Genomic DNA, 27,918 nt, shown 5'->3' on the forward strand with positions numbered 1-27,918 from the left:
AGTCAGGTTGGCTTTTAACTTTTGTTGATACGCTAATTCTAAGATTCATCATAGCCTGTGTAAATATTAGAATTGTTTTTGTATTTATTTGGAGTGCAACAAATTGTGTATATTTCATTTTTGTAACTGATAAGAACTCAATAGATATTTGTTGAACTTTAGGAGATTAGGGAGCTTTCCATGTGCTAGATCCCTATCTGAAATCTCTTATAAAAGAGGTAAGTCTCAAGTACAAGTTTATAAATATCTTGTATTGAACCTTCAGGGAGTGACCTCATTTAGAAATAGTAAGATCTGACTTGCCTTTTGAAACAATCTTTACAATTCAGTGAATATTGGGTAATCCTTAAACTCTTTATGGTAGTTTGGCAAAGAATGTTTATATGATAATATCAGAGAATTCTTCTGATTTACTGGGGTGTTTAGAACACAAATAGACAATTTCCAGGACAGTGAGGAATAGCCAATAAACTTCTGACTATGTAGCATATCTAAATGTACCTCTGCTTTTACCTGAGGAATCTTTCTGACTAACTGTCCATGGGGCCAACTTCTTTTTTCTTTAATTAATTTTTTAATTAAGCTTTTTATTTTGTATTGGAGTATAGCCGATTAACATGTTGTGATAGTTTCAGATGGATAGCAGAGGGATTCATCCATACATGTACATGTATCCATTCTCCCCCAGACTCCATGCGGCCAACTTCTGACCAGGTGCTTGCTAGGTTAAATATAGTGGTCTTGCATGTTGACTGGGCTTCCATGGTGGCTCAGCTGGTAAAGAATCAGCCTGCAATGTGAGAGACCTGAGTTTGATCCCTGGGTTGGTAAGATCCCCTGGAGAAGGAAACGGCTACCCACTCCAGTATTCTGGCCTGAGAATTCCATGGACTGTGTAGTCCATGGGGTTGCAAAGAGTCGGACACGACTGAGTGACTTTCACTTTCACTTTTGTTTGTTGACTGAGTTTAATATACTTGATTCTCATATGTGATTTTGTTTATATTGGGGCCAGCCAGCGTGTTTCTTTTGTAAGGAGAAGGGTACTATCATTATGTATTCCATCTTTTAAAATTATAACAAGCTTTCTTTTCTTCCTCTCATATTCTCTCCCTCCTTCCCTCTCTCCCTTTCTTTCTACAAATGAGGCTAAGTTACTTTGTGTGAGTTAATATAGCTTAGTATTGTGTAACTGTGCTACATACATTGTGTTGCCTTCTCATACGAGGTCATTTCTCTGAACTTACAGTGGAAATGGGGTTTATACAGATTTGTCTTACATGTGACTTTTTGGATATAAATCTAACTTTTAAGTCTCTTTGGATCACCTCTTGAATTAAATGACTATTTTTGTCTTCGAATATATATTGGTGCAATGAAAGGGATAGGAGATTATAATTTTGCTTTCATTCTAAATGGAATTTAATTTTGTCATTGGGTATGCAGTAGATACTAAACCTTTTAAAGCTATTTTTAAATTAAATTTCCTAAAGTCACATTTCAGATTTTTGTGTTTCAGCAGTGTTAACTAATGGGAAGTATTTTGGTTGTATTATTTTAAGGTAAAAATATCTTAATGGAAGTTTTAAATGAGCTTTCTTAAGATGAAACTAGGACATTACGTCTTAGTTTCTGGAATTTGAGTTTTAAAAAATCACCATGAAATATCAACTAGGGTAGGTGATTATAGGTAAGAATCGAATTATCATTTGGTACTGTGATCTTCAAGTTTAGAATGATGAAAGATTTTACTTTTAAAACTAAATACCTATAAAACAAAAAACGTTTCATGTAGCTCATGGTTTGACAGGTTTATGAAAGGCTTGAAAGATAAATTTGTCATAGGTAAAATACTGCATTATCCATAGGATTTATGTAACTAAGTAAATGAAAGTGAAAAAACCTGGTGAGGTGGGAGAAATGACTCAGTTCCTCACTTTGCACTCTCCACATCTTATTTCCTCTCATTTAAAATTTTGCATGAATATTACAGCTTCAAATATAATCATAACATTAATTCAGAGGTCTGATATATTAAAGGATAAGCTTTTATTTTATAATACTCCATTTTTACCATATTGGAACTTTCTGGAACACTCTCCTTCTAGGACAGTTTAGGAGTGGTTGTGTTGTTGTTGCTTAGTTGTGGCCGACTCTTTGCAACCCCTTGGACTGCAGCACACCAGGCTTCCCTGTCCTTCACATCTCCCAGATCTTGCTCAAACTAATGTCTGTTGAGTCAGTGACACCATCCAACCATCTCATCCTCTGTCATTCCCTTCTCCTCCTGCCTTCAATCTTTCCCAGCATCAGGGTCTTTTCTAATGAGTCAGGTAAGTCTAATGAGTCTTTTCATCAGGTGGTGAAAGTATTGGAGCTTCAGCTTCAGTATCAGTTCTTCCAATTAATATTTAGGACTGATTTCCTTTAGGATTGACTGGTTTGATCTCCTTGCAGTCCAAGGGACTCTCAAGAGTCTTCTCCAACACCACAGTTCTAAAGCATCAATTCTTCAGCATTAAACTTTCTTTATAGTCCAACTCTCACATCGATACATGACTACTGGACAAACCAAAGCCTTGACTAGACTGACCTTTGTCGGCAAAGTAATGTCTCTGCTTTTTAAATATGTTGTTAAGGTTTGTCATAGCTTTCCTTCCAAGGAGCAAATGTCTTTTAATTTCATGGCTACAGTCACAACCTGCAGTAATTTTGAAGCCCAAGAAAATAGTCCGTCGGTGTTTCCATTGTTTCCTCATCTATTTGCCATGAAGTGATGAGACTGGAGGCCATGATCTTAGTTTTTTGAATGTTGAGTTTTAAGCCAACTTTTTCACTCTCCTCTTTCACCTTCATCAAGAGGTCTTTAGTTCTTTGCTTTCTGCCATCAGGGTGGTGTTATCTGTATATCTGAAGTTATTGATATTTTTCTCAGCAGTCTTGATTCCAGCTTGTGCTTCATCCAGCCCAGCATTTCTCATGATGTACTCTGCATAGAAGTTAAATGAGCAGGGTGACAATATACAGCCTTGATGTACTCCTTTCCCAATTTGGAACCAGTCTGTTGTTCCATGTCAGGTTTATAGAGCTGGGTAAGTCACACCACACAACTAGTTTCTTAAGGTTTATGTCTTATTCATTGTTTGTGTCCTTCACTGTCTAGCTTGATAATATAGTCAGGCTTAGTGAAGGTCATAGAACTATGTCTGTTTTCATTTATTATACTGTACCTGGTGTTAGGTTTCTAGAAAGGCTAAAATGTTTTCTTTTTGTCTTTTTACTTTTATTCTGATACATTTTCCAGTTAGCATTTATATCTAGCTTAGTATGATTGGAACATGTATTATTATTCTTAACAATAAGAGCATAACCTGAATTGGGAAGTTGGTCCAGAGTCAACATTCAAAAAGTATAATTCCAGTGACCTCAAATCCACTAAAGTGAGCTAGAAACTAAAAATTCTTGCAAGGTAGAGCAAGAATAAAGGAAAAGAGGCATGCAGGGACTCAGCAGGAAAAGGATGATTTAAGTGGAGTGGAGGGAAGTTAAACCACAGACAGAGCAATTGATACCTGCATGCTTCGTCAGGTTTCCCCTATAATGTAAAAATTGTGGGCAGAGCATTTTGCAGCTGATTGAGTTATCACTGTTTGCTGCTGCTGCTAAGTCACTTCAGTCGTGTCCAACTCTGTTCGATCCCATAGACAGCAGCCCACCAGACTCCTCTGTCCCTGGGATTCTCCAGGCAAAAATACTGGAGTGAGTTGCCATTTCCTTCTCCATATCACTGTTTAAACGGTGATAATTAAAATTTATAATTAAAAGTTAACTTTATCAAAGTTAAACATCTTTGGGAAAATGTATTTTAGGTTAAAGATTATTTTGAGAATTCTGGTTGAGGCAGAGAAATGTCACTTTCCTTTAGAAAATTGTTCTTGGACCTTTCATTTAATAGGGAGACATTAGCAGAAGAGGATTGAATTTCTTCTTAAATGAGCATCCCTATGACTTGTTAGCCATGATATGATTTCTTCCTTCCTCCCTATTTTTTACTTCTGATAAGGCAAATTTATTCTTTCTTCATGAAATATTTAAGGTAAATTATGTGTTAATTATGCTTAATTATCCTTTTTTGAGAGACCTCTTGCTTTTGTTCTAATGTTCAGAATCAGTATAAAAACACTGAAATCATAATTGCATTTTAATTTGAGAACTTTATCTTGAATAACTCCATATAAGAACTTATTCTTTAAAATATAGAAGAATCCAGATGTGCAGTTTTTCTCATTTTATCTGCTAGTTGTCAGTTTCCACAGCTGCATAGTCGAACATTTATAGAAATTATAGGTTTGTTTGGGTTAAAACGAAGTATGTTCAGCACCTAACCCATATTTTTCATACATAGGCAGCTCTTAGTGATTAGTGATTGTTATTAATTTCAGTTTCTAGGGCACCATTTCTTAGGGTGCAGTGGATTAATTCTGAATTCTACCGTCCCATGTTTGTAATTTGTTTAGACTGACTTAATCATTGTGGAGAATAAAGCATATTGGTGGGGTGGAGCTTTTTTTGTGTGTGTGTGAGTCCTTTTTAGAGTTACTGGATGTACTGGAATGTGAAGGATTAAGCTCTGTGGCATGTTCTATATGGTCATGCATAGTGACCAAACTGATTTGGAATGTTGTTTTGTTGCTAACTTTGAAATGTGTTATTTTCTGAACAGAGAATGTTGATCTGAACAAATTGCTTATTATCCTTTATAAATATCTAGAATGAGATGAATTGTCAATCAGTGTAAATCTTATCTGACTCAATACTTTCTTTCATAAACACAGGGAGGAGGCAATCCCAGGGTAACCTTTCGGGAATAAAAGACAGGCAGTTCAGTTCAGTCGCTCAGTTGTGTCCGACTCTTTGCGACCCTGTGAATCGCAGCACGCCAAGCCTCCCTGTCCATCACCAACTCCCGGAGTTCACTCAAACTCACGTCCGTCGAGTCGGTGATGCCATCCAGCCATCTCATCCTCTATCGTCTCCCCTTTTCCTCCTGCCCCCAATCCCTCCCAGCATCAGAGTCTTTTTCCAATGAGTCAACTCTTCACATGAGGTGGCCAAAGTACTGGAGTTTCAGCTTTAGCATCATTCCCTCCAAAGAAATCCCAGGGCTGATCTCCTTCAGAATGGACTGGTTGGATCTCCTTGCAGTCCAAGGGACTCTCAAGAGTCTTCTCCAACACCACAGGTCAAAAGCATCAATTCTTCGGCGCTCAGCTCTCTTCACCATCCAACTCTCACATCCATACATGACCACTGGACAAACCATAGCCTTGACTAGATGGACCTTTGTTGGCAAAGTAATGTCTCTGCTTTTGAATAGGCTATCTAGGTTGGTCATAACTTTTCTTCCAAGGAGTAAGCATCTTTTAATTTCATGGCTGCAGTCACCATCTGCAGTGATTTTGGAGCCCCCAAAAATAAAGTCTGACGCTGTTTCCTCTGTTTCCCCATCTATTTCCCATGAAGTGATGGGACCAGATGCCATGATCTTTGTCTTCTGAATGTTGAGCTTTAAGCCAGGTTTTTCACTTTCCACTTTCACACACACAAGACAGGCATTGCTGTGCAATTCAGAGGGTATGTGGTAGCACCCAGCTTTGGAGCCTGTCACAGTAGGAAGTCATGTTTCAGAGACCTACAGCAAAAAATCATATTTATTAATCATGTTTATTAAGCTTTAATATGTCACTTAACTGGCTCTTCTGTCAACAGCTAGCCAGTTCCTCAGAGAGAGGCAAAAAGCCGTTCATGTAGTTGTAGATTGTAGCTCCAGTTACTCCCTGGCAGTGGAGGCTGTGAGCACCACTTCCTTGGCAAAGTCTTTCCTGTCCCATCCTGCATTTAAATTGATGAGTGACTCCCTTGTACCCAATTGTTGCTTGAACATATTTAAGTAACTTCTCTCAAAGCATCTAAAAAGGGTTGTCCCATGTATCTCTCTTCCAACTGGCCTGTAAGCTCCTGGTTGGCTGTGGTAGCATCTGTGTTAGTGTCACTTAGAGCAGATTCTGGGAGCTCAGGGTGGATCCATGGTCTGTGTTAAGTGTCCATCCCGCTGTGGCTTGTGGAGATTCCTCAACATTAACTGGTCCAGTTATATTGTTCCAGGTGCTCTCTAGTTCTTCAGTGAAAAACCTCTACAGAGGCTCATTCTACCCTGAATCCTGTACTCCAGTTCTTATTTCTTTCTCTGCTGCCAATGCAAATTCTCGATTTCCTTTATTTCTTTCAAGGAGCAATTCAAGTTTTTTTTTCCATGAAGGTTTTTAAAGGTATGTTTAATTTTAGTAGTAATTAAAATTCAGAAATCCAAGAATAAGTGAGAAGTGTTAACTAGAACTGCAAGCTTAGAATTGGCCTGTTAAAATACATTATACTTTTTTTTTTTTAAATATCCCCAAAGCAGCATTTTTATTTACCCACTGAATTCCAAAACATTGAATTTAGGAGTCTGGCATTTCGTAATCACCCATCTTGATTGACATGGGCTGACACGCATGGCGCTGTCAGGATACACAAGGACGATAGCCAAAGAGTTACAAAAAATAAACCCATGATTCTTAAACAGTTGCAAAAAAAAAAAATTATACTTTTAAGTAACAAAAACATATTTGTAAATACTTTGCTCTTAAAAAATCAGAAGTTATGTTAATTTTAGTAAAATTCTAAATTTTTTTCAAATTTAATTCAGAACCTTGAAGAAATGGGAATTTGGACTAAAGCTTATGGAAAGAAATCAAGAGGTGTGTTAAATTTTCAGGTTGTCATGAAAAAGGTGTCTTATTGCATCATATGTCATTTTATAACATTTTAAAAGGGATAAAGATTGATCTTATTGTCCTTATTTGTAAAAGGATTTATTGGGCTTTAAAATTGGAAGTCATACATAGACTTTTGTATGACTTTTTCATCTTTCACCCACTTAAAATAAGCCATCATAGTTTATTGAAAGTTAATGTGTATAGGAAAACTCTACAATGTCATTCACTTTTTTTTTTTTTGAGAAAACTGTTCCTTCTTAGACAGAAGCAGAGGAGACTGTTTGAGCCTAGAACTGTTAGACATTAGAATGCTAGAAATCGTGGTTGAGTTATAAAAGTTCTACATTTTCAAGTACTCTGTTGTTATTTTTCTTCTATACTGGGGCCATTGCTTATTTCTTTGTTCATTAATAGTGTCATTAAGGATGCAGGGAAAAAAACGTATTATTGAAACTAAAAGTTAGTAATTTGATTTGATTCTGAGTTTTAGAGTAATTTTATTGTGAATTGTTTCTCATACCTTTATGAACGAAATAGCATGAATATTAATAGTAGGTTTGTGATATGTATATTATCTATTACACACACATATACTGCTACATTATATATATATATATTTTAACAGTTTTATGCTTGTGAGTTTGTAAATAATATACAATAGCATTGATTTTACATTTAATAGAATGTGGAAAACATACATTTAAAGGACAGAAACTTTTATGTTTATGCTTATTTTGCATATTATTAGTTGAACTTAATCTTTATTTAGTACTTTATTATTTTTATGAAAGCTGGCTTGCTAGGTGCTGTGGGAGATATAAAATGAATTTCTTGCTCTTTAGGGACTCATAATCTCGGTGCTTTCAGAAGCACAGAATTTTAGAACATGAAGAGATGTGAGAGATTCTCCTCTTGTGGGTGGCCAGTTGTGTGTGTTTAAATAGCAATCCTTTGATTCTTGCCCACTTGTGTCTCTGCACCCTGCTCCCCATTCTCCCAGATAAGTACTGATGCTATTTTCTATACAGGGTTGAAAGGAATTCTTCTGCTCTGTTTGGTAAGCAGGAGTAGTTACAGGCCATTTTTTGGTTTGTTTTGTTTGCAGGCCAATTTCTTAGTTCAGTATTTAAAACTATGAAGTCAAGATTATCATTTTAGTGGGTAGTGACTGGGTGGGAGGCTATTAAAGTGTATTGCAAATGTATCAAATGTATCCTGTGGGTATATTTATATTGGCATGTTATATAAAATGTATTAACAGTTCATTTATGCAAAATTCTTTTTTTTTCTTTTTTCAACTGCAGTGAGAGAGTTTAGAAAACATGTGTCTAGTCTGTCTGTTTCTTCCTTGCTTTAAACTTAGGGAACAGCCATTGATCCTTTTATCACTGCTGCTGCTGCTGCTGCTGCTAAGTTGCTTCAGTCGTATCCGACTCTGTGCGACCCCATAGACAGCAGCCCACGAGGCTCCTCTGTCCCTGGGATTGTCCAGGCAAGAATGCTGGAGTGGGTTGCCATTTCTTTCTCCTTTTATCGCTAGATATATTACTTAATTCTTTTTGCTATGCTCTTTTGTTATAATGACCTGTCTCCAAGATAAAGTGTTTTCTACATAGTTAGAAATATGTACAGGTGACATTTTCCCACAGTACTAAAGATGTGCAGTGAGGTAGTATTTTCATTACACTTGCATGCCTCTGGGTAGAAATAAACACTTTGGTGGATCTAACTGTTAAGCTGCAAGTATTGTTTATGATGTGCCTAGCTTGGTACCAAGATGTGATTTAAGCACCAAGAGAATTTGGATTATTTAATACTAGTACATAATAAAACTACTTATCAAATATTCACGTGGGCACATACAGAGGCATAATTGTATTCTTGTAATGCACAATATAAATACTAATATTGTCTTGGAGAATCAGCATGGTATGCTGAAGCCATGGTTTGGAAAAAGGCATTGTAGTAGGTTTATATCTGTGGGAATTACTGGCAAGTGTAATTGAGAGATTCTAAATACTGTAGTTGTTTACTTCACTTTTGAATTTGGCTTAAATATTTTTGGTCTTATATTTTTATAATCATTGAATTATGGTAGAAGTTTATAATTGTTTTGTATATTTTAATTTATTTCTTAAAGATTTATTTTAAAAACAATTTCCCCTTGAAGATATTTAATATTTAAATATTTATATAAAATAGAAAATCTATATAAATATTTATAGATATTTATACATTTATATAAATATTGTATTTAATATTTAAATATAATGATACATTTTTAAACAGAGAGATTAGTGGAATTAATGTTCATATACCCATTCTTCAGCTTCAACACTGATCAGCTCTTTGTTAATTCTATCCATTCCCTTTCCCCAATTCCCACTTACTTTGATGCAGTTCCTCTGTCATACATATCATCTGTAAATATTTTAGGATGTGTTTCTGAAAGACAAGGACTTCTTTTTCTAGTCATACAAAGTAGATTCTTAAGAATCTTTTTGAGGAATGTACTGAAGTTACGAACACTCAAATTGTGTTTAGGATGTTAGAGTGATATAAAGGAAAAGTGAACTTCTTTAAATAGAATAAGTGCAAAAAGAACACTTGACAAGCAATTGTACCAAAACACAGCAGAAAACTTACAATGAAAAAGCCAGTTAATATCTTTGAAGTACCCATGGAGAAAGGAGATAAATTGGCAGCTTTGAACACTTAGTATGTGTCTACATTCTATAGAGGTCAGTAGGAAGTAAGGCCAAGTGTATTTCATATCATTTGAGATAGAAATTCTGATTTTAGACTCTTGAGGGAAAAATCAAAGATGTATGCAAAGACTGCCAATCAGGATATTCATTGCAGTTTTATTTATAGAGTGAAGAACTGAACCTTAAGTTCAATACCAGTGGAAAGATGAAATGCATATACTATATTTATAAAATTTTACAGTATTTTGTAACCAGTAGAAACAGTAAAACTTAACACCAATTGTATAAAATGTTGAATGCATGTTAAAAGATCTGAAAAAAATTAACCCAGATATTTACATGAATTAATAGTGGCCATCTCTTGGTATTAGAATTATGAGTAACTTAATTTCTTCATTTCTTTTTTTAGAAGCATTACAGATTTTATCTATCAGCATATGGGATATGAGTTAATAAATAATAATAATAACATTTGAGTACTTATGTCAAGCACCATTTAAGCACTTTTCATCCACAAGTGAATTCTCATGATAGCCCTGAGAGGTTTTTATTATCTTTATTTTATAAATAAGGACATGGGCTTAGAGACATTGACTGCCTTGACAATTTGAGTCTATCATTCTAAGTTTATTCTTTATTTCTAAATGTAGTTTTATCTCTAGTAATTGCGAAGGTACTATAAAGACTTTTGTTTTTCTACTTATTACTTAAAAATATATAGTGAATATTATGGCATATTGGTAAATGATTTTTAATTGATGGCTAACATTTCATCTAGTGACTGTACCATGATTTGTTTTTGTTTTTTTTTTTCATTGTCTGTTTTTGTCCTGTCCCTCCCCTGCAGTATTCTGCTCATAGGAATAATAATACGATGATACCTTTGTGAATAAATCTGTCTGCATTTCTGATCATCTTCCTAGAAAAAGCTTTAGAAGTAGAATTATTGGGTCAAAGAGCATAGACATTTTAAAGGCTTTTGATCCAGTTTATGAGGCTGCAGATAACAGATGATCATTCTTCCTTAAATTTAGAGAAATTATTTTGGTGCTATAAATTTCGCAGAAATAGGTCAGCCAAACATCAGTGGGGGTTTGTGCTTTCATAGTTGCTCTTATAAAAGCAAGACCTCTCTTAAGTTTACAGACTATAAACAGAGAAAAAAAGAAAAGACACACTTTGGAGATGAAATTGTGGCCATTTACTTGCTCTGTGATCTTGCCTAGCTACTTCTTCATTTTTCTGAATAACTTAAAATTTGGATTAGTCTTGAGACCTCTTTACTATCAGTTGCTTCATATAACATATAAAATATATACATCATATTTTCATAATTTTCTTTAATGTTTGGTATTTTAGGACCTTAGGATCATAATTAGGTAGAGTAATTTCCAATGTTAATTTCCAATTTTAAAAAATTATAGGTATAAAATGGTCTTCCCTGGTGGCTCAGAGGTTAAGGAATCTGCCTGCAATGTGGGAGACCTGGGTTCAATCCCTGGGTCGGGAAGATCCCCTGGAGAAGGAAATGGCAACCCACTCCAGTATTCTTGCCTAGAGAATCCCATGGACGGAGGAGCCTGGTGGGCTACAGTCCATGGGGTCGCAAATAGTCAGACACGACTGAGAGACTTCACTCACTCACTCATAGGTATAAAAAGCATAAGACATTGCTTAGAGACGGTAATAACCTTAGTTTTAGGTGTCGTATTTTTAAATAAAAAGCTTTTTACTAGTGGATCACTCTCTTTTTGTGAAAAGCAAGAATAAAAATTTGGGGGTCATTGATGATTTCTGTTAAGGTTAAAGCTTTATTGTGGTTTCTTTTGAGCATAAATATCTTCATGCAAGGACTGTAGGTGACTTCTATGGAGAGTTCAGCTGAGGAGTTGAGCAGGGGGAGTGGGAATTTTAACTCAAGAAGGTCCAGAGAATAAATAATGAAATCAGAAAGTTTATTTATGAAGTTGCTGAAGAGGTTAGGATTAGTTTTCTCCTGGAAAAACTAAGATTGATAAAGGATACTCTCTGTCAGTAGTCTAGAAATTTGTTTGAGGTACAAATAGAATAAATAGAACACATTCTATTGAAATTTGAAGGCTTTAAGCATTTTAATGGGTAAGAAAAAGCACAGTCGGTTCTCTATCTCTATATCTTCCACATCTACAGATTCAACCAACCTTGGATTAAAATTATTCAGAAAAAAATTCCAGAAAGTTCCAAAAGGTAAAACTTGAGTTTACTGCTCACCAAAAAATTAGCATTTTATTTATAATTATTTACATAGCATTTACCTTGTATTAGGTATTGTATAATCTAGAGAGGGTTTAAAGCATAAAGGAGGATTTGCATGGGTTATTTATACATACTGTAAACTTCTATATAAAGGACTTGAGCATCTGATTCTTTTGGTTTCCACAAGGAGTCCTGGAACCATTACCTCCTGGATATAGAAGGATGACTGTATTACTTCTTAATACTACAAATAGTAAAATTATGACACTATCAACTATAAATGGCAGACAGAAAGTAAGCATAAGGAGGGTTTTTATCAGGAATTCTTAATCCATAATTAGTAATTGGATTATAGAGGTTCATAACCCTGCAAGATTAGCTGTGTTTACATTTTGGAAGGAGAGGCCTCCAACACTTTTTTCAGACTCTCAAAGGAAGGATTACAAAAATTTCAAGCTCCTACTGGAAGGTAAGCCCTGTGAGCCTAGGGATTTTTGTCCGTTCTGTTCACTCCTCTGTCCCTGATTCTTAGCACATAGTTCTGCTCAATATTTGTTAAAGGTATGATTTTTATAAATTCATATGTGGCATACATAGTTACAGCAATGGATTTTTAGAAATTAGGGATGGGAGAAAATTCCAGATTTAGTGAGGTGATGTCTTACTGGGCTGTTTCTACATTTGTCCAAAACTTTTCTTCTTATTTAAGTCTAGATGAGTAGGTAGGGCACTTATATGATAGTTTTGTGATCTAGTTCTTTTTTTTTTTTTCCTGTGCCAACAGAAATGCTGTTGAATGGGTTAAAAATACTATAGAAATGTAATGCTGTAGAAATGTAAAAGGAAAATTATTCTAAACAATACATATTCATTCACCAGTTTACTAGAAAATGTACTTTGGGGCTGTGTCTGTATGATTCAGTGAATGCAACTGTTACAGAAAGCTTCCCTTTGAATTTGTGAATGGAAAATTTTCCTAATTGTTTTCATTAAGACAAGTAGTATGATTATAACTGCTATTTTCGCTAAAAATGTAAAATCAACAAAATATAGAAAAATTTACCTGCAGAGAACATTGCTTTATCAGCAAGAGATTTAGATTTTTGCAGCGAGCCCAATTATTCTAGCTCAGTGCCATTATACAGCACTTTTAGCAGGTGATATTGTGTACTCCATGATTGCATTAGTCAGCATCGTAAGTTTCCATACTTCTCGAAAGTTGAAATTTGGTAGAAGGTTAAAAAGAATGGCAGAAGATTAAAATGCAGGTTTGTTTTAGATATTGTAAAAATTAAAACATTTATAAAGTAAGACAAAAAATGAATTTCTAAATATTAGTGCAGTGGAGTCAGTGTTGATTTATGAATCATTAATTTTCTTTCTTAATTAAAGGGATGACTATAAATTCTTTATTTTAATAAATTTTGTCAGTCAGACAAAGGGTAATTTGAGTAATTATTTGCTGCCTACACTTGAGTATTTGTGCATAGATTTTTCACATCCTCCATAATCTTTGGCAGATTAAAAAAAGTATTTCATTTTCCATTTTACATATTTATTTTGCCATTATAGATAGGAGCTATGATTATTCTAATTTATTTGAAAATTATTGCATCATTTTGGTCTTTTGCATCATTTAAAGAGGTCTTCCAATATTCACAGAATAATTTTAATAGAAAGACAGTTTTCCATTATAGATTTCATACCTTACATTGTGGTTTCTTTCTTTAGTTGAAATACTGAATCTTTAGGTCATCACACTTTCCAGTATTCAAGTGTAAGTACAAAATATATATTAAAGTGAAATTTAGAATTTCAAGTTGGAATCTATGAAATAATTTAGCTTAGTCTTTTGACTCAGTGGTATAACCCTTTCTATAGCATTTTGAACTGTGGTGTTGGAGAAGACTCTTGAGAGTCCCTTGGACTGCAAGGAGATCCAACCAGTCCATTCTGAAGGAGATCAGCCCTGGGATTTCTTTGGAAGGAATGATGCTAAAGCTGAAACTCCAGTACTTTGGCCACCTCATGCGAAGAGTTGACTCATTGGAAAAGACTCTGATGCTGGGAGGGATTGGGGGCAGGAGGAAAAGGGGAGACGATAGAGGATGAGATGGCTGGATGGCATCACTGACTCAATGGATGTGAGTCTGAGTGAACTCCGGGAGTTGGTGATGGACAGGGAGGCCTGGAGTGCTGCAATTCATGGGGTCGCAAAGAGTCGGACACGACTGAGCGACTGAACTGAATTTAACTGAACAATCTTTACCTAAAAACTCAGCAGGAACTCCAGTTCTTCACGAAGAAGCTTTTAAATGAATTATATAATAATTAAGTTATTCTTTTTATTATATTGAGCTCAAATCTACCTTGTGCTTAGAACCATAGCCTCTTGTTCTCCTTTTCAGATTATGAAGTATTCCAAGCCTGTAAATATTGAGAGTACTTAACATTGAACATCACTGAAACTCATTTTTTCTTAATTTCTACTCTATTTGTTCAAGATTATAATTTTCTGTATCAATGTATATCAGAGATTTTTATGTCAGATGTTTTACTGCAGTTAGGGTACATTAGATTTGTGGCCTTTCTTTTCTTCATTATTCTTATAATCCTTTTCAGAAAGGAAATGAGGTTAATATGTTACCTGAGCACCTATTCAACTTTCTCTCTTACTTTCTAGACTAAAGTGAAGCAGAGTTGTCCCTGAAGGACCTCATTTGATCTGAGAATCCTTCCAAGCACCAGAGCTGGGCCACTGTTCTCTTTATTACACATGGAAGGTCCTAGATCATTAGTCTTATTGCTGATTTAAAGCCTTGAATCTTTAAAGCTTGTGCTATTTGACTAATTTACAGTCTTCTTTTCAGTGTTGTCAAATGCCATCTGACCTCCTTAAGTCACTCTTGTTAAATACGAGCTTATTCTTTTAAAATAAGAAACAACAGGATCGGTCATGTGCGTACCACGACCGCAGTTACCTGACCTCTCTGACCTTGACCATCTCAAAAGTAGTAGTATAGAAGTAGTAATAAAATTTATTCTTTTCAGGACTTCCCCAGTGGTTAAGACTCTGCCTTCCAGTGCAGGGGGTGTGGTTTAAATCCCTGGTCAGGAAACTAAGGACACACGTGCTGTGGAATGTGAACCACCCCCCAAAAAACTACTCTTCTTATAGATAAACTATTCTCCAAATTAATCAAGTAAAATGAAAATAAAAGTTCCATTTTAGGTAGTCTATATGCAGAAAAGATAAAAGTACAATTGATCTGCGCCCCCCCCACACCGCCGCAAAAAAAACCCATTACCACCAACAAAAAAACTCCAAACTACCCCTGAACAAAACAAAAATAGTATAAATTTCATTAAATACAGACCAGTGCATGACTGCTCTGCTCACTCTAGGCAAGAAATGATATGCTGTTTGTCACATAAGCTTTATTTGCTTTGAGGGAGAAATGATTCCATGAACCTAAAATAAAGTATCAAAAGTTATGGTGGGATTGTAGATACCATGTTGTTAGTTCAGTTCAGTTCAGTTGCTCAGTCGTGTCTGACTCTTTGCGACCCCATGAATCGCAGCACGCCAGGCCTCCCTGTCCATCACCAACTCCCGGAGTTCACTCAGACTCACGTCCATCGAGTCAGTGTTGTTAGTAGATGCAGAAATATTTGGTGGGGCAGTTAAAAATTCCATAAGTCTGAATGATAATTGATTATGAATGAGTACATCTATATTAAAGTAGTATTTTCATATTTACCAGTTTTGGGGCTTCAGAGATTTGGTTTTAGTCATAATTTATTTGATTATGCATTGTGAATAAATGAAATATTTTTATATTTTTCTAACTTGGCTAAAGGAATTTCAGATTAAGAAGTTTTAAGTACACAATTAATATTTTAGGAAGTAGTTCTTTCTTTTGGGCTGGGAATTAAATTCATTAAACAGGAAAATAGTAAGAAACAGGATGTGATTTAAAATGAGGTTGATTTGTAGTTCAATGACAAATTAAAAATGTGGCCTATTTAACTTGAAAAATGCACAACCTTTCATGATAGTAAAAACATGAAATGTATATAATTGCATGTGAGGCCTTATATGTAGTTAAAGGATAACTCCTTCTGGTCATTGGTTTCATTCTTAGTAGTCATCAAATTATTACATATAAGGTATAGTAGTTCATAATCCAGGACCTGCTCAGAGTTATTATAGTTGGACTTTGAAAAATGTGCACCATAAACAGTGTCTGCAGATGGGATAATATTAGGCCTAGTGGATATATGAACTATTTTGCAAATCTGATTATTTTGGTGAATAAAATGAAAATGGATTTAATTTATTATTGAACAGTTAGGGTATTGATGTATTTGCTCAATTTTTGGCTTGTAAAAGCTTTGTTTGTCGCTGCAAAGAGAAGAAGGGAAAGGGAAAAAAAAACAGCTGTAGATTAAAAGGGATTTAGGAGAAATGGTAACAATTGCCTGTATGGATTTTGTTTAGCTTTGAATTAGACACTTATCAGACAGTTGGAGAAATATGAGCAGTGATTGGTAGTTGATGTAATAAAGAAATTATTGTGAATTAATGGTAGGTATTACAATGATATTGCCTTATGTTTATAAAGCAAATCTTTGTCTTAGAAAGAGACATACAGAATGGTCTACAGATAAAGTGGTATAATGCCTAGAATTTGCTTCAGAATGACTCAGAGTGGTGGGATAGAGGTTAAGGGGTAGGTGAAGATGTAAATGCAATAGGATTTGCCATGAGTTGATAAGGGTGGGTTCATCATAATAGTCTCAATAATTTTGTATTAGTTTGAAAATTGTCATAATAAAAACTTAGAAGAAACATAACACTAATTGAAAGAGGATAACTGTAGCACCTAGTGACCCTGCAATATAATATATTCATAAGTAAGGGTGGATGTGGGTCACACACAGATGTACTTATTATAAACATGTCTAATGTATCAATCTCATATTTTGTTTTTCTTCAGAGCTGAAGCCATTTATTTAATCTTGGATGATTAACACCTAAATGCTTAATTCTCAAAACTGCTCAAGAGTCCCACAGCCAGGATTAGATGATCCAGCTTACCACCAAGAAATTATTGTCTTGAATTCCACGGTAAGATTATAATAAATATTCTAAAGGCGAAATAGTGACTTACAGGTCTCAAAAGATTTTTAAATGCTGTCTTTGAGTGACTAGCCCTGTTAGTTATAATTTATAATTTATAACTGTTACAATTTCTTAATTCTTTAACCGTTATAGCAAGAGTTCAAAGTTTTGATAATCAACCAAAGATCTTAGAAATAGCTTTATGGCATTTCGCTGTCGTAGATTCAGCTAGTAATGGATATTGCAGGCTCATGCTTTATCCCTCGCTGATATGTCTTAGGGACGGTCCTCCAAAAGCTGACACTGAAAAGGAGTTTGGCTCCTAGATGTTTATTAGGAATCCACACCTGCAAAGAAAAGACGTTATTGGACAGAAGAAATTGAACATATTGCAGGCTCAACAAAACCTTGGCCAAGCCAAACAGGGAGTCTTGTAGTTGTGAGAGTTAAGCTTCCTGGGGATGAAGATAAATCCTTAGTGCATTCGCATCATGCACAGGCTATTAAAGAAGCTACTCAGCAAACATTTGTTGAAAGAAGGAAGTCTGAGAAAAATTTTGTGGTCTCTCCTATATCACCTAATCCTTGCCCTTTCTTTTTCCAACTGAAAGTGTAGTTTAGAACAGTGAGGTTAACAGTGACATGCGTGGTTGTCTTGTATATCGTGAACAAACATGAAGGTAACTTGCCCTCATAATCAGCATGTGTTTGTTGCACACTACTGTATTCCTGGGCTCCACAGATAAGGAAGACCTACAAAGGGACCTGAGAAAAACAACGCACATAAGTTTCAATGTGCTGGCTTCTCTCGTAGCTCAGTTGGTAAAGAATCAGCCTGCAGTGTAGGAGATCCTGGTTCGATTCCTGGGTCGGAAAGATCCCCTGGAGAAGGGATAGACTACCCACTCCACTATTCTTGGGCTTCCCTTGTGGCTCAGCTGGTAAAGAATCTGCCTGCAATGTGGGAGACCTGGGTTCAATCCCTGGGTTGGGAAGATCCCCTGGAGAAGGGAAAGGGCTACCCACTTCAGTATTCTGGCCTGGAGAATTCCATGGACTATGTATAGTCCATGGGGTTGCAAAGAGCTGGACACGAGGGACTTGAACTAAGTTTTAAAGAACAAGAGACCATATCAGTAGAGAGGAAATAAACAAAAGGACAGCATGAATCTAGAGGGTATATGTTAAGTGAAGTAAGTCGGGCAGAGGAATACAAATACCATGTGATTTCACTTATATGTGGAATCTCAAAAAAAGTAACACACATAAATCAGAAATAGCTCATAGACACAGAGAACAAACAGGTTTGCTAAAGGGGAGGGCATGGGGATATAGGTGAGATAGGTGAGGGAGATCAAGAGGTACAAATTTCTACTTATAAAATAAGTCATGGAGATGTAATGTATAGCATAGGAATATAGTCAGTAATATTGTAGTAATGCTGTGTGTGTGACAGGTGGTAACTAGACTTACCATGGTGATCATTTCATAATTATCCATATAAAAATGTCAAATCACTATCTTGTACACCTGAAACTAATATAATATTATAAGCCAGTTGTCCTTCAGTTTAAAAAATATGAATGAGGTGAGATGGAAGAAACAAAAATAAAAACCTGGGAAGATACAGGGATAACTTCTAGGTTATTAAAGGACGTGGATTATGGTTCTGACCGGTTTGTTTTTGCAGTGTGTTGGCAATAGGATGATCACATAATTTTTATCCTTCTGTGCTCCAGGGTTAAGAGAGAATCTACTTCTGAGAAGGATTTTTTTTAAAGTCAGTGTTTCTTTCTAGTTGGTATAGCCTTGCTTTAGGGCAAGAAACTTGAGTCCTTTACTTGACTTCCTTGTTTTTTTTCCCTCCTTTTTACTGTAGAATTCCATGAGAGAGGATTTGTGTGAATAAATCCTCTAAATTTCCTCTGAACCTTAATAATATATTAATGCTTTATGTATAGAGGATTTTTACTTAATATCTTTTAAGTGAATGAAATAGAGAATAATTGACTTCCTTATTAATGTTAAGGATTAAAAACTCATCTATTCAGACCCTGGTGGCTCAGATAGTAAAGAATCTGCCTGCAATGCTGGAGACTTGGGTTCAATCCCTGGGTTGGGTAGATCCCCTGGAGGAGGGCATGGCAACATACTCCAGTATTCTTGCCTGGAGAATCCCCATGGACAGAGGAGCCTGGTGGGTTATACTTCATGGGGTCGCAAAGAGTCAGACATAACTGAGTGACTAAGCACATCACAATTCAGACCAGAAATTTACTTGTTTTTATATTACAGCAATTTCCTTGATATCTATGTAGACAACTTTATGCTTCATCTTTTAATATATGTAGATCATTTCTCTTCCTACTGAGTGCTGGAAGAAAAAGATTGTGTTTCACTAAATGAATCAGATTTTTTTTTCTCTTAAGTGTGTATCCTTCAAAGTTATCAATTTGACTACTTAGGGAAGTTTATGTCTTATCTGTTCCTTTTTGTTTGTTTTTGTTTCTTTCTTGGTCACTTAGTAACCCCACCAGAGGGCAGGCAAAGAAAGGGAGAAAAGAAGATATTAAAGTGCACAAAGTCTTATTTAGTACCTTTCACTGGCACATTTTATCATGCTTCTGGATTACAATAAGGCAGTAGGATCAGTTACTTTTGCTATTTTAAAATATTTAATAGGATGCTTAGTTATTTGGAAATAAATTATGTAAGGTTGATTACTGGGTTTATTGAATTAAATATTTATACTTTAAACTGTTCAATTTTATTTTCTTAGATTCATATATTTTAAATTATCAATTTTTTTTTTTAGTAATTCATCCCAAGATTTCCTTTGCTACTGTAGATAACTTATGATTTTAAGATTATAACTTATGATTGATTATAATGAAGTTTTTTTGGTGTGTGTTTAAAAGTACATTGGTACAAATTGGTAAAGAATTTGTCTGCAGTGCAGGAGACCTGGGTTTGATTACTGGGTCAGGAAGATTCCCTGGAGAAGGAAATGGCAACCCACTTCAGTATTCTTGCCTGGAGAATTCCCATGGACAGAGGAGCCTGGCAGGCTACAGTCCATGGGGTTGCAAGAGTCAGACATGACTTAGTGACTAAACCACCACCACCACAGATGTATTAGAAAAGATAAACTTTTAAATGAAACAACCACCAGAAGGTAAAGCAGAACCACAGCAGCAGAAAATAAAATAAAAGTAAAAGTACATTGGGATGTTCATAATACAGTATAGTTTTAAATTACTCCTTTTCACCTTCTATAAAACTTGATCTTCCTGCAGTCTGCTAGTGAATTTCTGGAATGATCAGAATTATCTTTTGAATTCAAGTTACTGTTTCACATTTCAGCTGTTAAGTGTGTTTAAAATAAGACACACCTCAGACCAAAGTAAATTTGTCCTAACATTATCACAGTGTAGGTTTTCAAAGTCTAAACGTTAAACTAGATGGATGCTAAGCATTTTATAGTCTCAGTATTGCTGTTACCACCCATTGTACATGCACTTGTATATGTATATATGAGGTGCAGTTTCACAGTTGGTAGCTGTTTGACTTCTTATCAGTATGAACAGCAAATGTCCTAAAAATCAGCTTCAAAACAGCTGGTAGTTGACCCACCTAAGTTCACATGACGTTTCTTTGCTCTTTGACACAAAGAGTGAACCTTACCTTCTCATCAAGGAAGTTGGTACAAAAACCTTTCTGTGTACTTGTGGGTCCAGTAATGTAGAAGAACCTTAATATGGAATTTTTGAAAAGAGTTGCTCCTCCTGTTGTTTCGGGAAATATGGTTTTGGGCCCTGGAGAGAGTTTTCAGGAAAGTTCTCCAAGGTTACTGAAATTGAAACGTCTTGGTTTGCTTTCATCAGAGAAGACAATAGATCAGGAAGGTGGAATCCATTTCTGTCACAGTCATTATGACAAACACCAACATCAACAAGGAGGTAAAGTAAAGATGTGTTTTCAACCCTTTAATAAAAAGTATTTTAGAAAAGTAAAATTATTTTTACAAGTATGCATTCTAGTGAGCATAAATCTTTATTTGAAAGTTTAAATATTAAAAAAATTTTTAAATAGAGTAAATATATAGTTGGCATAAATGTTTTTAGTATCAGAAATTTTGCTTAGGATTTAGATGGAGAAATATTGATTGCTTCGAGTTGAGATGGAGAAATATTGATTGCTGTAGATCAAGATAAAGCCATTAATGAAGTTAACAGTTTAGTGATTGTGGAAAATATTTTGATTATGCTTATTGACAAAAATGTTATTGTTGCAACTTATACCATATATAAGTGAAAAAGAAGATACTGAGTTTTATCTATTGTTACAGAAATCACTTTTTTAAAAGTCCCATTCTTTTGTTCTAAAAGATAAGGAGTATTTGAGGTGAACTATAAAAAAAAAATCCTACAATTTTGAATATAATTGTGATTATTTTGTGTCACAGTACCTTTGTTTCATATAATTCTGCAAAGTTGAATATAATGCATTTTAAAGTTTGAGAGCATGGTACTCATGTGTTAGGAGAAAAATCAGATTTGCATATAGTAGCTAGAAAATATTTTTTAAAAAAGAAAATCTTTAGGAAGATGATGAAAAATGCCTGCTTTACTATTTTGATTAAAACACTTTAAGATATTAAAATGTTCTTTATGATTATTGATTTTTATTATAGGGAATACTTAACTGCTCGTATAAATTAACATAATATTTAGTAGAAAGAAAAGATTTTCTCTAAATCCTTTGGAAATTTGATTTATAGCTGTTTTCCATGTGTATTTAATATGCACTTATGCATTTTATTTATAGAATTTAAAAATGATATTTACTATCTAAACTGTTTCAATACTTGCTTTTTCATTTAATGCATCATAAACATTTTTCTGTCTCATTTAAACTATGCACTCCATTGTGTGATACAATAGTTTATTCTTATTGATGAACACTTAGAGTGACTTTAGTTGTAAATTATTAGAGGTAATTATTTAATAAATATCCATTTATTTTTTATTACTTTATTATCTATTTATTGTATTACTTTATGCTTTTGTATGATTGCTTCTTAGTATAAATCTCTGTGTGCATTGAAAATTTTGGTAGACAAGGCCAAGTTATCTTTCAAAGGTATTTCAGTTCAAGCTCCCCAGGGCAGTATCCCTATTTCTTTGTATTCTCCTTAACACTATTTCTTGTCATTTTGAAAAATAGAGTCATATTTAGAAGAAACCATGCTTTCTGTTAAAATATTATGTAGAAGAAAAGAGAAGGAACTTTTAAGAAGAAATAAATATTGATATCTAGAATGTACTGGTAGTAGAAGTTATTTTTTTTATACTCTTCACTCTTCACTTTTGAGTGTATAAAATGGAGGTGAGACCACTGATGGTTAGTGACTCCTTAGTTCAGTTCAGTTCAGTCTCTCAGTTGTGTCTGACTCTTTGCGACCCCATGGACTGCAGCACACCAGTCTTCCCTGTTCATCACCAACTCCTGGAGCTTATTCAAACTCATGTCCATTGAGTCAGTGATGCCATCCAACCATCTCATCCTCTGTCGTCCCCTTCTCCTCCCGCCTTCAATCTTTCTCAGCATTGGGATCTTTTCAAATGAGTAAGTTCTTCTCATCAGGTGGCCAAAGTATTGGAGTTTCAGCTTTAGCATCAGTTCTTCCAATGAATATTCAGGACTGATTTCCTTTAGGATTGACTGGTTGAATCTCCGTGCAGTCCAAGAGACTCTCAAGAGCCTTCTCCAACACCACAAATCAAAAGCATCAATTCTTTGGTGCTCAGTTTTCTTTATAGTCCATCTCTCGCATCCATACATGACTACTGGAAAAACCATAGCTTTGATTAGATGGAACTTTGTTGGCAAAGTAATGTTTCTGCTTTTTAATATGCTGTCTAGGTTGGTCATAGCTTTTCTTCCAAGGAACAACTGTCTTTTAATTTCATGGCTGCAATCACCATCTGCAGTGATTTTGGAGCCCCCCAAATAAAGTGACTCTTAATTTCAATTAAAATCTGTGAATCATTCAGCAGTTAGTTTTGTGTTCAATAATGTAGATATGCATAAATAAGCAATATGAATATATTAGTATATGTAGTTATTTATGTTATTAGAAATTTAGTCTTTAGCTTTCAATCTTGAATCATTTAATTGCTTTCTTCACTGTCAGTTCAGTTTAGTCACTCAGTCGTGTCCGACTCTTTGCAGCCCCACAGACTGCAGCACTCCAGGCTTCCCTGTCCATCACCAGCTCTCAGAGCTTGCTCAAACTCCTATATAAGGGACCTGTGTTTAAATGTAATATCCTATGCCCATTAGTTTAATATGGCTCCTTTTTTATTTTAAAAGACTACTTTACATATTTTTGGACATAATATATATGTTATAAATTATAATAATGGGATTTTATAATTTATATTAATTTGCAAAAAAGCATTCGATTTGCCAGTTAAAAGACTTTCTTTACTGTATATCATTTTTACCAATCAGTCAAAATAAAGCAAAATTATGGAACTGAAACAACTGAAGAATCTGTTGTTTGACGTTTCAGAGGCTACGGGTCCTTTGTGGAATTGCTCTTACCTCGTTTTTCTCTTCAAAAATAAATCTCAACTTTAGGAAATGACTATTAAAATTAATTTAATGGAGTTCTTTGGCAATATCTGTACAAAGATTTGGTTTCTTAAATTTCACTTTACCAATAAAGTCCTTTTCTTAATCTCAAAAGTTGATACCGTGTTTTACACCAGTCTATGCACATGATTAACACCAGTCTACACATTGATTCCTTAGAACCAGCGTGAATAAATTTTACCTCCTGTTTGCTGGTGGTTCTGGGATAGAGATAATGCAATAGTTTATTCAGAAGTGATTCAAAGAACTGGGTACAGTTCTTCTAAAGGGTGTTACAGTTTTGCTTATTTAATGAAAGGAGAAACCAAGAGTATGAAGAGATTTCATATCAGTAGTGCAAAGAAGGAAGTACTCTTTTAGAGAAAAACTTGTATGTAATCTCATAGCTTTGTACTTGAGTCAGTTGTTTCCAACTTCTTTCATTGTTCATTCAAAATAAAAGTTATTTCTAAGGAATTTAGATTGGATTGGATCAATCATATGAATTGATAATTGTACTTTTGTGAGAGGACAAATTGAGAATAAGTTTGCAGTATATAGATATTGACCTTGTGTCTTTTAACTCCAGAAGTATTTATAGATGTTTACGGTTTCTTTAAAAAAAATATGCATATTTGCAGGGGTTGATATTTGGAAGAACATTTTTCTTTGCTTTTGATAAATTTTTTCATTTTTTAAACTTTCTCTAAACATTAACTAACCTGATGTTTTAAAAGTTGATAGAAATTCTCAAACAACCCACTGAATTTACCTAAAATCTTTTATTTCTCTGTAGAATATATTAACAATTGCTGGTAGTACACTGCACACCGTTTAAATCCCCTGCCACCACTTCTGCTCCTAACAAGTTTAGTTGTGGGCTTACCAAGACTTGTGTTTTCAACCAAACTTGTTTATGCCAATTATACTTATAACTGTGATCATGTATTTTAATTAGGTATCACATAACTCAGGAAAAGCTGAGGCTGAAAAGAAAGTTATTTTGGTATAAACAAAGTTGAATACTTTTGTTATACTCCACAGAAGTGAATTCCTCAAGAAAATTTGTTTTAAATTACACATAGGTCAGAGAAGTGTTCAAGAAGGATTTTGCTCTTAGAGCCCTTTAACTTCCCACTCCACTTTGAAGAAATTGAGACTGGGTTATCATAGGTGATGTACATGGACTGGAATCTAGACGGGAAAGACAATAGTTGAGTAATCAGCAAATTCACCTTAAGAGACAAGGACTTGGCACTACATCAGAAAGCTAGGGAATAAACATGGATTTTATGTTTAGGTTAAAACTTTTAACTTAAAGGTTAACTTGTTTTTCCCCTCCTGATTCCTACTGTAATGGAGCTTTTTGATTAAATAATTAGCTAACAGTTAGAATTTACAGTAAAGAGACTCTACTTTATATGGCTGTATAATGTTGTAAATTTGTTGTAAAGAAGTAAATCATTTATTTACTAAACTATTTCCTTAATAGGAAAAGGAATTACAATTTTCCTGTGTTCATGTTATGTAATCTTATTCATAAATCCTCAAATATCTGTATACTTTTTGTGTAGAGTCCTAATTATGTAATCAAAGGCTGATTTTCTGATAGATATTATTCATGCCAATTCTATTAATATTAATATTTATCTTCAGGCATAAGAGTTGGTGGGGAAAAAATGCCCTTCACTGATTCAGAATATACTAGTGTTGACTGACCATTGAAGGAGAATGAATGTTAGGCATAGTTATGAGTCAGATCCTAAGAATCAGGCGGTGTGTTTTCACAGGCTTCTGTTGTAACAGCTGCAAAATCCTTGTATCTCCAGGGTTGGGTTATTTTTATTCAGATGGAATCAACCTTAATTTTGTTGTTGTTCATTCTGTTTATAGTCAAGAATAAGTGAGTGTAAATATATTATGGCTGACTTTTATAATTTACCAAGAACAGAGATAATGGGACATTGAGCAGAACTGAGTATGTATCAACATTATTTGAACACCTTATTATTCTGGGTCTTGTTTCCTTGCTTTAATTTACCAGTTACTTAAATGGTCTCATTTGTCTACCCATTTAGTGCATACCTCTCTCTTTTTCCCCTCAAATAAAATATAAGTTGAGCATAGACTTTGCTCTGTCTACTGATGTGTTTCAGGGTTTGGAATATAATAGTTGCTCAATAAATATTGGTTAACTAAGCAGATGTTGGAGAAGGCAATGGCAACCCACTCCAGTACTCTTGCCTGGAAAATCCCATGGACGGAGGAGCCTGGTAGGCTGCAGTCCATGCGGTCTCGAAGAGTCGGACAAGACTGAGCGGCTTCACTTTCACTTTTCACTTTCATGCATTGGAGAAGGAAATGGCAACCCACTCCAGTGTTCTTGCCTGGAGAATCCCAGGGACGGGGCAGCCTGCTGGGCTTCCGTCTATGGGGTCGCACAGAGTCGGACACGACTGAAGCGACTTAGCAGCAGCAAGCAGATGTTATCTAAGTCCTCATGAAAACCCTTTAAGATATGTTGTTACACAAAATTTTAGTTCAGGGAGGCTTAACCAAATTATTTGAGGTTTCTTGGCTACCAAGTGACACAGTAATGCCACTGTCCTTTTATTCTACATCATGGCAGTGTTTGATGTTTTTGAATTTTTATGTATGAAATGTTTTTTAAAACACTAGTATATCTATCAAGATTGATTGTTCCACTAAGGAACACGTACTTTTTTCTTTTGCTGCTTTCATTTTAATTAAGAGTGATATTTCAATAGGAAAATACTGTAATTTCGATGTGTCTGCATCTTTTTCAGATCCTTTGTTGCACTTTAATGAACAGTTGATAATTATTTTTATAACACTCTGGTTAGGTAAGCTGATTAAGTATATAGCTGTTTCACATGACTTTAACAAAAACAATTGAGACTCACATTAAGATACCATTTTCATTTCATTACAAAGTGTTAATGACTTCATGGAATATAAACATTTAAATAGAATGCTGGTATATCTCTCTTGAGGTGTCCACCATAGTTCCCTAGGAGGAAGAAATCAAAATGTAGGACTTGTTATAAAATTCCAAATGCTTTTTGGTTGAGTTTTAAGAAGTTGAACAGTTCTATGAAGACCTACAAGACCTTCTAGAACCAACACCCAAAAAAGATGTCCTTTTCATTATAGGGGACTGGAATGCAAAAGTAGGAAGCCAAGAAATACCTGGAGTAATGGGCAAATTGACCTTGAAGTACAGAATGAAGCAGGTCAAAGGCTAACAGAGTTTTGCCAAGAGAACGCACTGGTCGTTGCGAACACCCTCTTCCAACAACACAGGAGAAGACTCTACACGTGGACATCACCAGATGGTCAACACTGAAATCAGATTGATTATATTCTTTTCAGCTAAAGATGGAGAAGCCCTATACAGTCAACAAAAACAAGACTGGGAGCTGACTGTGGCTCATATCATGAACTCCTTATTGCCAAATTCAGACTTAAATTGAAGAAAGTAGGGAAAACCACTAGACCATTCAGGTATGACCTAAATCAAATCCCTAAAGATTATACAGTGGAAGTGACAAATAGATTCAAGGGATTAGATCTGATAGAATGCCTGAAGAACTATGGACGGAGGTTTGTGACATTGTACAAGAGACAGTGATCAAGACCATCCCCAAGAAAAAGAAATGCAAAAAGGCAAAATGGTTGTCTGAGGAGGCCTTACAAATAGCTGTGAAAAGAAGAGAAGTGAAAGGCAAAGGAGAAAAGGAAAGATATACCCATTTGAATGCAGAATTCCAAAGAATAGCAAGGATAGATAAGAAAGCCTTCCTCAGTGATCAATGCAAAGAAACAGAGGAAAACAATAGAATGGGAAAGACTAGAGATCTCTGCAAGAAAATTAGAGATACCAAGGAAATTTCATGCAAAGATGGGCTTGATAAAGGACAGAAATGGTATGGACCTAACAGAAGCAGAAGATATTAAGAAGAGGTGGCAAGAATACACAGAAGAACTGTACATAAAAGATCTTCATGACCCAGATAATTATGATGGTATGATCACTCACCTAGAGCCAGATATCCTGGAATATGAAGTCAAGTGGGCCTTAGGAAGCATCACTATGAACAAAGCTAGTGGAGGTGATGGAATTCCAGTTGAGCTATTTCAAATCCTGAAAGATGATGCTGTGAAAGTGCTGCACTCAATATGCCAGCAAATTTGGAAAACTCAGCAGTGGCCACAGGACTGGAAAAGGTCAGTTTTCATTTCAATCCCATAGAAAGGCAGTGCTAAAAATGCTCACACTACCACACAATTGCACTCATCTCACACATTAACAAAGTAAAGATCAAAATTCTCCAAGCCGGGCTTCAACAGTACATGACTTGTGAACTTCCAG

The 27,918-nt window shown here is 35.0% G+C and overlaps 1 protein-coding gene across 17 annotated transcripts in view; it reads left to right on the top strand.

The window, feature by feature from the left end:
- Nucleotides 1-27,918, top strand: part of FRYL (FRY like transcription coactivator) — a 269,726-nt gene that overhangs the window by 55,516 nt on the left and 186,292 nt on the right. For 14 of the 17 annotated variants that reach the window (XR_015165432.1, XM_086405842.1, XM_086405846.1 and 11 more), the window contains exon 3: nt 16,762-16,892. Coding sequence is in view for 1 of the 17 variants with exons in the window: in XM_086405833.1 (XP_086261959.1) it covers nt 20,644-20,845 (202 nt within the window). In the remaining 16 variants the exon portion in view is untranslated. Of the gene's footprint in view, nt 1-16,761; nt 16,893-19,832; nt 20,846-27,918 lie in introns of those variants that run through there. The other 3 variants (XM_086405843.1, XM_086405844.1, XM_086405833.1) reach the window with 2 other exon arrangements.

Source organism: Bos grunniens, chromosome 6 (genome assembly GCF_055505025.1).
Source record: "Bos grunniens cultivar Pamir isolate PY7600 chromosome 6, Bosgru_T2T1.0, whole genome shotgun sequence".
Taxonomy (NCBI): domain Eukaryota; kingdom Metazoa; phylum Chordata; class Mammalia; order Artiodactyla; family Bovidae; genus Bos; species Bos grunniens.